The 13,516-nt window shown below is 37.9% G+C and overlaps 1 protein-coding gene across 1 annotated transcript in view; it reads right to left on the bottom strand.

Moving 5' to 3' along the window:
• Positions 1-1,825: 1,825 nt before the first annotated feature.
• The window catches only part of CNTN1 (contactin 1), a 204,462-nt gene continuing 192,771 nt past the window's right edge, over positions 1,826-13,516 (bottom strand). Inside the window, exons 22-24 of the mRNA XM_054271979.1 lie at positions 13,097-13,209; positions 11,780-11,936; positions 1,826-4,379 (exon numbers count right to left, since the gene is read on the bottom strand). Coding sequence (XP_054127954.1) covers positions 4,300-4,379; positions 11,780-11,936; positions 13,097-13,209 — 350 coding nt within the window. The 3' untranslated portion in view covers positions 1,826-4,299. The remainder of the gene's footprint in view (positions 4,380-11,779; positions 11,937-13,096; positions 13,210-13,516) is intronic.

Here is a 13,516-nt window from a genome sequence, read left to right as displayed (position 1 = left end):
GTTGTTGTCAACTCCCAAAGGCTTTGACTTCAGGGCTCAGTGGATATTGAAATCCTCCCTGTTCACATCATATGGACCTTTATGCTGGAAGATATTTGCTTCTCTCCTCCCATTGAGGAGAATTCAGTGGCTTGTGCTGGATATATCGTTTCTGAGGCCAGGGCGCTGCTTCCATGTCTGGACTGAGGCTTTGTGCTCTGAGGACAACAGCTCTTGCCTGTGTGCTCTCCAGGGCCCTGGGCCACACCCCCTGGGTATTTCCTGAAGGATTTAAGACCAGCCCAAAGTCAGGCAATGACCACTGCTGCCATTCACCCCTATGGCATGTGCCCACTTGGATCTGCATGCCACAAAATGGATCTAAATTTGGCTGGAGCTGGACTATCTCGGTGCAATGGAAACACTTCTCTTTCTGCAAGCATCAGCTGAAGGACAGAGGTGACCCATGACAGCCACGAGGAGGGGACAATGCCCAGTCAGTATCTTTATATTCTCTGGATTTCTCTTTTTGCCAGCAGATGATACTACAAACTCTCATGAATGCTGCCTGCTTTGAGAGAAAGAAATGATGTCATTACCTTTTTGTGAAGCAGACAGTGGATGTGACAACACAGTAAAAGACCAAAAGCATCAGGTGTTAAAGACACGCTTAGATTATTTAAATATAGACCAGAATAATCCAATCATGAGTGCTCACCAGGGGTTGCCTGTTGAAGATACCACCTAAATCATGAGCTTTTAAAGAGTTTTAGAGAATAAAAACTGGCATAACTTCCCATGTCATTCATTAATCAAGAAAATAAATGAGAGTTAAGGCCAACTAAAGTGGAGGAGGCACTTCCCAAGTGTCTTTTCATCATGTTCTTTAGACTTGGTTAATTGGCATGGAGGTAAAAGACGCACGGGTAAGCCTGGCAAGAAAAGAAAAGACAGTGCCACTTCTCTTTGAGATGTGAACACCATTTTTTATTTTCCGTTGATGAGGACTTGTGTGCATTCTCTCCTTTCTCTGTTTTTGGAAACAAGAAGAATTTTTAAATGGCAAAGCAAAAGGAATTAGTTGTAGAAAAGTTAAAAAGACAAGTAGATCATATCTGGAAGAAATGGAGAAGGGTGCAGAAGGAGTTGGGAAGGGACAGCCAGGACAGCTGACCCCAAAATAACCAAAGGGAAATCCCAGACCATAGGTCACCACGCTCAGCATATAGAGCTGGGGGAAGAGGAAGGGAGTGGGGAACTTTCACAGTGATGGCATTTGTCTCCCCAGTCATCATTACCCATGCTGTATCCCTGTTTTCCTGGGGATGGCTGAACACCTGCCTGCCCATAGAAAGTGGTGAATGAATCCTTTGTTCTGTTTGCATCTGTGTTTTGCTTTTGCTTTTCCTGTTAAACTGTCTTTATCTCAATCCATGAGCTTTCTCATTTTTACTCTTCTGATTTTGTCTCCACTCATGATCAGACAGTGAGTGAATAGCTCTGTGGGGCATAGTTGCTGGCTGGGGTAAAATCATGACATATATCTACTGGAATAGAAAATGTTACCTGAAAAAATACTCTCCTCAGTTATCTCCTGTTTCCAAAAATGCTGAAAAGCTCTCAGGATGCTCTCTCTTACCAATTTTAGGAAAGTCTTTCTATCTGTATCACCTATAATCAAAGCAAATAATGCAGAAAAGCCCTTAAACTCCAGCAATAGCCACAGGAAGGCAGGGCAGGGATACACAGGACTTCATTCTATCCACACCTTTACTATCACAAATGACCACATTGCTGTTATGAAATTAGAAAGCTCCAATTCAAAAGACAGTTATAATACTTTGAGTAACATTAATACATTTATTTAATTGTCATTTACTTTTCATTCATAAAAAGGACAAAGCACAGTCCTGTTCTACTCATTTGAAAAGAAAAGATAAAAAGTAACTAAAAAACCAGTTCAATATTCATCAGTATCAAATAATAGCAATATCAATTTTCCTGAAATATAAGGAAACAACAAATATGTCTATCTATATAAACTTTAATTAAGAACCTTGCATTTTAAAGCAGATGATACATTAGTTAGTTTTTCTTGACAACAATTTGAAGCTGAAGGTCTCAGTCAAATTTACACAATTATGTGAAACAGAAAATTCTCCAACTATCTGATCAGTATATGACACCTACCTCATCCATGTTGCTGATTTAAAAAAAGAGAAGTGGCTTTCCGTCCCAGGTCATTTCCATGCAAAATGAAACAGTTTTGCTTCTTACATCATGTATTAGAAAAGTAAAAGGCAATCATGCATTTGGCAAAAGATGTACTTGTGCTTGTATATTATATAAAAATGAGTCATACTGCAAAAGAACAAAACCAAATGAAGCACAATAAAACACATTTTTTTGTACAGAAGGCTTACAGCATATAAGTCTCTTACATATGAAGACAGCTCATTTCTCTTTCAAATAATTATACAATTTATGAAACTCAGTAGTGTTTGACACTTTGACATTCCTCTATAGGGGAGTATCACTTTTGCCTATTTAAAAAATTTTCTTCTTGTAACAAATAGTTAAAATTAAACTAAAACCGTATTATTGATATTTATTAATGAAGACTCTACACTTTTACATGTAAATATATAGTACAAAATTATACAAATAAAAGGAAAGGGTGTAAATTATTAATAGACCTATTCTTGCTTCATGTAAATATTATTACGGACCTCTACAGTATCAGTTCTAAAAAGATAAAATCTATTTCTAAGTAGCTAGCAAGGTTGTGCTAATAAAATATGATTCAAAGCTTATAATTCTTGAAGCATCAGACATTGCACTATTACTTGAGCCAGCTGATTCAACACCACTGTGTTTCTTCATCATTCACACCCAAACTAATTCCCAGCATACCATGGAAAATGAAAGGAATGTGCATTTCTTGAACAACTTAAAAAACCCCAAACAAACCAACAAAGAAACCCAGCACTGAAACACTCTAGACACAGTCAGAACAAAAACATTCTCTATCTCTAATAGATTCCCATTTTGAAAAGGCCATAGTAAACACGTAGCTTTGACTAACAGTTGGGATCTGACTTTCACGTACTAACACACAGTTGGATCATCCAGTACTCTGTCAAATAGAGAAATGGTCTCAGAACTTTAAAACTCTTATTTACAACACTATGAACATTAGAATAATATCAAGTTCTTGAAAAAGCATATAGTTCCCCCAAATGTATGCCTTCAATACAGGAAGGTAACACCTGGTGTCTGCAGCATAAAAATGTAAATATAATAATTTTTTTACTGTGCTACTCTGCTTTTGCCATTTATTGTATATCTTTTATTTTTTTATATTTTAAATCTTTTCACTTTAAAAAATAACAGACGTTTCCTACCATTTCATGGTCCACTTGGCTGTTCTTATCATGGACTTCATCTCCAAACTCCTAAGTGTTATATTGCTACCTTAATAATAACAATAGGAATAAGACTAAATCAAAACCAATACATTACGCTGCTTCCCTGAAAGCTGACATTTGACTCCCAAAACCAGCAACAATTACCATAACAGAATTTTTCAACAGAATTCTTTTCAGAAAAGAATATAATAAATCTCGAGTCAGTGAAGCACAGGTAAATTCCTTTAAGCTGAGCATGCTATCCATGCTTGGGTGAACATATTTAAAACAAAAAATCCTTATCACTGACTTTTATTTCAATTCCTTCAAATTCTATCCAATAACCTCAAGAAATATAGCTCTACATAATTAAATGTTTTTGCTTTGACTGTCTCTCTAAAACCAGTAATCCCAATAAATGATGGCGGGGCTATTCAAAAATATGCAGTACACAAAACATATAGGATAGTACAGACAGACATAGTACTCTTACATTTATCACATACAATCAACATTTCAATCTCGATTATATTTCACAATTTGTTATTCAAGTTAAAGCACCTACGTATGGTGATTTTACTTTCACTGTACAGCCTATGTTATTGGGTTTTAACACTGTAACTTGCCCCATTGGACCGAATCATGCAACTGTCACAGATCAGCATAAGTGTTTTATAAGGCATATTGGAACAAGTTAAAAATTCTTAGCCGTTCAAAAGTTGATTTACTTCATGAAGGAGTTCCTGGATGCCTCAGTCCTCTTAAAGTTCATAGGAAATCGGTAGGGTAATTCTTTTTAAAGTGTAATTTATTTGGCTTAGGATGGTGACACAGGAATCAAAAAGAATCGTGGTCCTCATCATCAAAGGGAATCCTTTGTGAAATGTGGAGGACAAGGTGAATCCAGCTACATTCAGAATCCCGAGCAGGCAAGGACACCCAGGGCAGGCACCACTAGGACCAGGAGCAGAGTTGGCACTCCAACAGCGGCACCTGCGCATCGAACAGAAAACAACACAGTATGGGTCTGACTCGGTCTGACTCCAGCACTGCATGCAGTGGGGGAACAATCCTGAATTCCACAGGGTATGGAGGCTGGAAACCAGCTGGCATATCTCAGCACAGCCCTACCTGGATGAATAACTTGCAATGGACAAAGAGACTTGTTGCAGTAGGGTGGAGGACTCACTCCTTTGTTCTGCCAGAGCTGCATGTTTAGGTAGCATGTTTATACAAGAAACAAGGCCATTCAGGACACATCAGTGTATTTTGATTTGGCCAGTCCGACAAGCCAGGAGGTTATTATACCAGGAGGCAAAAGGTCAAAATAAATATTTAAGCATGTGAAAACAAAATTAATGGAGTCTTTGAAATGTGACAAAACAAAGAGACACCTTTGGAAATGTTAATGCTCATATGAACAGCAATAATCTGAGAGATGTCAAAGAGCCTGGTCCGTTTGTTTACCTGCCAGACTACAAAGTCCAGATGGCCAACTTCTAGCAGTGTGGCATTTATGTCTGTTAAAGTCACAAGGGTATTTCTTAAACAAATATTTTAAGACATAAAATATTAATCTATGGCTTAAAAACTTAACATGACTCACTCTGGCAAACAGAAATAAGAACTGCTATTGTTCAGAGGTTTGTGCTGCGGCGATGGTCCACCTCCCTGTTAAGAAGCATCTATATGAGAAAACAACCCAGCCAAACTGTGCCTGGCTGTCAGTCTTGGAGATGGGCCAAAGGAGCCTGAGAACTGGATATTCTTTCACCCCAGAGAGGGCTTGTCTATACCAGGATGGTAGATGGGCAGTGCAGGACCCAGCTTACTGCTGCTGAACACTCAGCACAGAAGTGCTTGCAGCTGGTGCTGAAGGTCCTGAGGAACAGGCTCACTGGACAGCTCTCCAGAGAATGTTAAATGAAGAAAAACCATACTGAGAAGGTAATGCACAAACTGAGCAGCAGAGATTCCAGCAGGCCTAAAAAAAAGCACAGTATGACAAACTGTGAAAGTACAAAGGTTTATTTATCTTATTTTTTAGTGATTTATGAGGCACATTAATGTTTTGTTTTTGTTCTTAAATATCAGAGTAGAGGTTCTTAATGAATGAAGCCATAGGGGAAAAACCCCAGGTTCTGTGTTTAAGAATATCCACAGAAAATATATTCTGCTTATTCTGTATTATCAGACCAGGATAATGCAGTTGTAAAGACACAAATATTTTGAATGCTTCTAATGAAGAAAAACAAGACAAAAAGTTTGCTGAGTAAAGTTGAATGATGTGCAAGTATGAGGAAACATCTGTTTGCATGTTGCTGTTCTACAGAGAAAAAGCAATAATAAATCTTCCTCTGAGATGTGCTCACTGGCTCCAGAATAGTTAGCAATTCACCTCATTATAGTGGCTCCTTACAAGGTTTAGGCACTGTTGCAAAGATATATTTACCAGTTTTCTTAAATAAAGCAAGTTCTATCCTTGGACAGGACATTAACAGAACATTAGCAGGATAAATACACATTAAGCACATCATCATCTTCTTTCTTGTTAGATTACTGACCTACATGTAAGGATCCATACTTTACTATCACTGAGTATGTCACAATGCATGAAACTGTTCACCCTATTCAATCAAACGAAGGCTTGGAAGGAGGCAATACCAATAAATTAGAATTTTGATGAAATTAAATGTGATGATGAAGAAAAATCAAGAAAACATCAGAGAACAAAGTTTGTTGATTTAAGCATATATATGTACCAGGGTAGAGGGCATTCTCAGTATTTTCTACTCAATTTTTCAGTCATGAGACAACAGCAAATGCATTTTGAAAGTTACTCTTCTTTTAGAGGCGAGCTCTTTCAGAAATGTATTTTTAGTTCAGTAGAAGCTTTTTGCTGTATTCTTGTACATAAGAAGTTCCAAGGCGAGGAACAAAGGACTGTCCTGCCCAACTAGGCAGAGTCTGTTCTCTTCAGTACTATGATTTTTACCTGTGTTCTCCTCCTCTTATTGCTACAACAACATTTGCAAGAGATGGGCATTTTCAAATCACAATCAAAAGATTGTGATTATACCACATGAGAAGTGAATGATCACCTGACTTACTTGATACTTATGTGTGCAACATACATTTGTCCCCTTTCAAATAGTAATTGAAAAAATTAAAAGATAAATAATTAAAAGGATTGTGTAAATTAGTACGGGCAAAATCTATGGATTTTCCTTTGAAAGAGCTGTACTTCAAAGTAAATGCTATTTCAGGATCCTAAACTATGCCTTTGGCAAATGTAATTCATATGTGTATTTATATATATGTGTGTGTGCACTGAACACAGAGAAACTGTAATTTTGTTCTCTTGCTATGAGCATATACAATACCTAAATTATTCTTTCTCCATGCCACTATTAAAACTGAGACATTAACCTGATTTCACATGTGAAGCTGAAGGTGTATGGTACTTCCCTTTCTTCCCCAATATTTATCCAAATAAGAAGAGTAACCTTCCCCTCTTTCCCACCCTGGATGAATATTTAAAACTTGAGAGCTTCATTCTATTTTTCCTTACTCTGGCATAAAGCAACTGCACTGGGGACAGTGCAGTTGCACAAGTGAAGTGAAAAAAGAACTAAGCACCATATGGTTTTAGTTCCTACTGATTGCAAGATTGTTTTGATTACACTAATATTAGTAATATGACAAAACACTGCAGTCCAAAAATCATGCAAGAGACAAAGAAATTTCTCAGGCATTATTTCAAAGGAAACAGATAAGCCTATTATTAACTCTTGAAAAAGACTCCATTGGTTAAACAAGTCATTCCAACCTTCATCTGGTTGTGGTAACTCAATGAACTTTAAGTTGTGTACCTCATTAATTTACTATAATGGGCTTAAAAAATAAAGCTTCTTGCTCTACAACAGGCACTGGCCAATAAAATATAGAAGATCATGGCTGTATTTTACACTGATTATAGCTGTATGTTACATATATACATCTATGTGCATTTGAACATATATATGTGTATGTTCAAATGCACATATACAGAGAATTATTATATAAGAACTTTTATTTCAAGATGTTCACTAAAAAGAAAGGCATGTGAGATAGCTTTAGATACTAGATACTTTACTTTACTTTGGTAAACTTCATTTGTATCACTCTCAACTGTTGGAAGCTGACTGGTTACATGAGAGCAAAGTGGCTGCAGAAGGGTATTTGCCTCCCCGTTCTGCAGGTGACTGGGTTTTCTGTGAGATGGAAGAGAACAAGGAAAACAAAAAGGAGGTTTTTTCCTTGAACAAGGAATTGACATAGAAATAAAATCTACTTCTAGTTTCCTTCCCATTTGAATTTCAAATGTAATTATGTTAGTTAAAACATGCTACAATTTTAGTCCCTATGTTAGGACCTCAGGGCCAGTTAGTGCTCCTGAACCTAAAATATAGGATAAAATATGTGTGCTTGTGTCCTGTCTGGCCTCCACCTGTGTCCTGGGATGACTTTAAGATGCTGAATTACATTCCCATTCATCAGTTTAGCCCAGAAAAAAAGTTTTGTGCCTTTAGAAATAGATCTGAGAGAAGGAAAAGCAGTGGAATTTTTTCAGGGCTGTATTCAAAACCAGAGACAAGAGCTGCAGGTCTCTCTCAGCACACATTGTCTGCAGCACGGACAAGGAGTGGGAGAGAGCTCTCCTTTCTTTTAGTTAGTTTTTAGCTAGCTGAGGCAGAGAAGTTCCCCAGACTCTAGCTTTTTCTTTTTCTGGAACTGTTCAAACCTGCTCTGGCCTGAAAACCCAGAAAAAACCACTGTGAGCTCCCACTTGTGGCACACTGGGGGCCCAGGACGCTGCATTCCATCACCAGAGGGACTGAGATACACTCAGTGAGCCAGAAACACCCACAGAGCACACTCTCTGAACTACAGAAGGGCTTTCTGAATTTGCCCTCTCTTCAAAACAGCAAAAGGTTTTATTATTTAATATTATTCATTTTTTATGCTTATAAATACCTGGCTTGTTAAATAAACAGTTTTTTCCACTTTTCTTGAAGGAAGTTTATCGCCTGAACAGGTGGAGGGAAGGACTGCTGAATTTTGCCCTTTAAGGAATCATCCTTTTGGAAGTTCCCTTCCAAATTTGTCCCAAACTAAGACAACCTGCCTATCCAGAAGGCCTCAGGTTCCCTGTACTTCATGTCATGCTTGTCAGAATTGTGTCCCTGGACGCAGCATTTGAGATTCCCCAGGATGTCCCCGGTAAACTGGGGCATCTCAAATGCTACAGGCTTTGTTTAACATTCTGAATTACACCCTAGATGACAACTGATTATAATGGGAGCTTAGACATCTAACTCAGTCATATTATGTAGATTACTTTGGATTTGATACCCAGTGAACAGCAGGGAAACACCCACTTGGATGACACACTGGTGTTGTAGACACTCCTTGTTTAAGATCCTGCCATTCCTGGTCATATAGGCTATTTGGGACCTCTGCCCTAGCTGCTTAATTCTCCCCATTCACTTCTGCACGAAATTAGGTAGGTTTGCAAACACTGGAATCAGATGCTTAAAGGTCACGTAAGGCAATACTCCTCTCTGAGTTTGGAAAGATGCCTAATGTTTTGCTTTAGCTATTGTTTATATCTCCATGTAAATATGTAACATCCATTTTGGTCAGTCAAGCACCAAAACATGCATTCCTATCAAATTATATCTTCTCTTCTTTGCAATTCTCTGAGAAAAACTGTAATTAAAAAAAATCAACTACTCTATCATTCTTTTGGGATAATTATTCTAAACCCTAATGCATTACTGGAAGATTTCCTTAAGAATAAAAATTAGCAGACATAATTTGCCATGTGTAGGCATTAAAACTATACTTTGTTCTGCTTTTTGGAAAAGTAGCCTGGAAATAACCTGAAATTCTTTCCTGATTGGCTGTATACTATGTGTTCCAAAGAGACTACCTTGCCTTTTGTCTTTTTCAAACTTTCCTAAATTGATTTCAGGGAATGCTGTCTCTGTCTAGGTCACCAGAGGCACAGTCCCTGTCTGTCTAGCTGGTGTATGGTAGAATTTACAGATTAGAACTTGCCTGCCGTAGGGAAGACAGTTCAATGCAATACTCTGAAAATCAGGATTAGGAGGTTGCTAACTCTCCCAGTGGTGCTAATTCTGTACAGGCATACTTGGGACAGGTCACAGTCTTGGCAAGGCTGATCAGCTTGGGCTTGACATTGCACTGACACGATGCTTTGGGAAGTAATCTGCCAGCTGTGACCTAAAGGCCTTGGCACCACACCAATGGCAGGTTATAACACATGTTTGACACAAAGATGCTCAGGACATGTCCTGAAGATAACAGTTGCCTAAACATTTTTGCAGCTTATAAAATAAGTTAAAAGTGATTGTCCCAGTGTATGATAATACAACAATACATTTCAGATTTTTTTAAGTGGTTGACTTATTATCCCAAAATAGTCTCATAGAACATGGTACACACATTAACATGTATGCTAAATGGATTAAGAATTCAGTCACCAGCAGATTTCAAACCACAATTACTGAAGAATGGGCACTGAATTTCTAGTGCAATTCCACACTGAACAGCTGTAGACTGAATGCAATCCATATATTTACATCAAAAGCAGCAGAAGTAAGCACCTATGGAACCAAAATGGAAAATAGAGACAGCAACAGATTGATATAAAAATTCAGACAGCACAGGGACTTGAACCATTCAAACCAACTGTGCTTTTTCATAGCCACAGGAAAAATTAAACACAAAGTTAAAAAGAGACAGGACACTCTGGTGGTACTGTGCAAATGATGAGATACTGTATCCTGGAAAGTACATATTCCAGGAATGATTTAGAGATTGTATTGGACAAACAAGATTAACATAATTTCATAGCCCCATGAAAGGTAATAAATAGCTAATGAAAGCCTTTCATGAATAATGCTAGAAGTAGTTAAGTGTGGGGAGGCAAGAATATCTCTGCAGACAGCTGAGATGAACACAGTGCATATATAGTATCTACAGTCTTAAAGGAAGTATCAGAAGGTGAAGAGGTGAAGAAAAGAGTTGATGAAATTATTTAAGACCTGATGACTATAATTGAGGAGAAATTCAAGGCACACAGTGTTTTAAACATTTGATTAATCACTTGGCTAGTATAGATACATTTCTTAATAGGAACAATGTATTAGACACAAAAAGACTCTTTAATCTAACAGCTATAAAAGGAAACAATGTTTAGACACCAAAGCCAGAAAAACACACATAAAAAATTAGGCAAAAAAAGGCAACTGTGCAGGTGCTCCTAATAAAGTACACACAAAATAAAAACTTAATATAAACAAAAATGGTGATACTCATGAGCTCACACCAGATTATATAAGATGTATATATTATTGAAAACCTGCAGATGAGAGGTCCACTCCTTTAGGCACAGGCAGCTTCCCTCACAGTACAGATAATACAGCATCAGCATTGCTCTTTTTAGAAAGCCACAATAATGATTGCATTGCTTCTGTGACAAGAATATTGTTGACATTTAATCCTTTCTATTCCCTGGGTTAATTTTTTAAATTAAAAAGACAAGAATACAATGTAAGTGATGGAATTATAACCTTGCAAAGACACTATCCAATTCCTTGATGTCTATTCATATGTTCTCTTTCATACCAAACAGCGCCAAGAAAGTACTTAAGATAAAACACTAACAGGAAGGAGACGTGCAGACCATGTCTGAACTTGTACTCATAGTCAACACTGAGCCCAGTTTGAATTATCCTAAGCCACGGTCCATTCTCTTCTTTACCAATCATCCAGACCACTCTGAATTAGAGCATGTGGAGTTTCTCACTCCCTATTTATCATGTTTGTCCCACAGATCCCCTTTTCACTGAGAAGTGGAACTTCCCCAGCAAGTCTACTGTGGATCACTGTGGACCACTCCTTTTCTCTATTATTTTCCTTTTAGCAGCAGTTGTCAGAGGAATGAGATAGAGCTAAAAGGTGCTAGGCCTATGGGGTTATTGCAAGCTGACACTTAGATCCTGAGGTCTGCACCATGTAGTTATGCTTGTGAGACATTACTAGAAGTGGCAGCCTAACCGGGGGCACCAGTAAAAGCACTCTGGTATTTTGAAGATTGGCAGTGCTTCCAGGATTGAGCTGGACTGCTACAGAAGTGCCCTGTGTGTGTGCTATGAGTCTTCAAAAATGTTTTAAGACACATTCTTGTCCTCAGTGCAATCAGTCCCGAAGGGCTACCTTTCCAATTTTGGGTGTGCCCATCTCTCAATAGCATACAAGAGGAAAACATTCAGTCCAAAATTTCCAAGGAGCGTGGCAAAGAAAAAGGGAAATTATCTGCTCACCTGAAATTTTTATTTGGGCTACTTCTCCATCTCCTCCTTCACTGTGTGCTCGCACCTCAACAACATATTCACCATCGCTGGGGACTGGGACCTCTATCGTGTGCTTCCCAGTGGAAAACAACTTGCCTTCATGCTGTCCATCTGGCCTATAAAGTACCTAGGAAAGTCATGGTAAATACAGTTATTGAAATGTTACATTTCCATGAAGATACATTTCTGTATGTAAAGTGTGTCAATGAAAAAGTATTGGGTTTTTATTTATATGAAACACTATCTATACAGACATACACATACACACACATATATATATACACACATATATAAAAACTTAGGGGCTAACACAACTGTTTTCCATATTTACACAAGGAGAATTTAGACAGGATGTCTTCACACTTTCTGTTCCAAAATTATGACACCTTTTGAAAAATAAGTTAAGCACTTACACTCAAAAAAAGTAATTAAGTGATGAAGAATATCAAGGCAGGGTGGCAGAGACCATCAAATAAAAATATAAGAACTCAGCTGGGTTTTCTGACATAAAATTTATAAATGAGACAATTAGCATTTTTATTATTAACTCTCAACGATTCTAAACTATTGTAAATGGGATGATACTTGTCTTGTGGGACCGTTAGAAAAGATCTCATTTCTTTCTGAAATAATCTCTGTGAAACATGAGTAGCAATTCCCAGGAAGGAGTGCAACTCCTCAATCAAATTTGTAAATGATTTGTAAATATGATAGCAATTTTCTTACTGCCAAGCACATAGCAACAATTAACAGGAATTAACAGTGGAAGTTTTCTATATGTCCTATAGTCAGTATATAAACTTGCTGTGGTTACAGAGTAACTGCATCTACTGATGGTAGAGGTCCCTCCCCTTTGTCTTCCTTCTCAGACTTTAAAAACTCATGTTTCAGGAACTGTAACCCCTGTATGGAGATGGGAAAGGAAAACTGGAACAATGGATACTGATAAAAGGAAAAACTATAAAGTGTATAACTTTTCTATGCATTATTTTAAACCAACAGGCAATAAATGTGATCATGGGAAATGAGGTTGCTGCAGTCACTGCTATGAACTTTCCCATAATAAGATTTACCACCTAAATGAATTTCAGTCCCCTAATATTTTCTCATTGTACTGACATAGGCTTTGCCCTCGGCCTACTGGATGGCTGCGATTGCTGAGCATGATGCCTTCCTCCTCAGCATTCAAGTGTGTGTAAGCCTGATTACATACAAAGATTCAACACTGTCTATAAATGCACTACACAAAGCACACATAAAGATTATAAATATTTTCAGATATTATACTTTGTATCCTTCGACGGCAGACTCGTTTGACATTGCCTTCACATGATCCCAGGTGATGATGTACCTTGAACCAGATCTTACAGAACTGATAATCCTCGGGCGTTGGCTCGGAGCTGAAAAGGAACATATGAATAACGTACACATAAATGAGATTCCATAAATGTCCAATGATATTTTTATTAAGACACATCAAAATGTAAAAGTGTGAAAATGGAAATTAGGCTGCCATATATATATAAGCAAGGGATAGTGTCCTTCCTGGAATGAACTGCTATGGCTCCAGCCAGGCAATTTTGGATGGCTTTGTGCAGTGGCTGCATCGTGGGTCTGATTTTCTGTGTTGCCGCAATGGAAGAGGCCTTCACTGTTGCTGACCACCAGTGTTTGCTGGCATGCAATTACCTTCAGAACCTCCCAGAA

The sequence above is a fragment of the Melozone crissalis genome, unplaced genomic scaffold (genome assembly GCF_028551555.1).
Source record: "Melozone crissalis strain CALT ecotype California unplaced genomic scaffold, PUWL_Pcris_2 ptg000004l_1, whole genome shotgun sequence".
Lineage (NCBI taxonomy): Eukaryota > Metazoa > Chordata > Aves > Passeriformes > Passerellidae > Melozone > Melozone crissalis.
The sequence above is the reverse complement of the archived record's forward strand: the minus strand, read 5'-3'. Positions and strand labels throughout refer to the sequence as shown.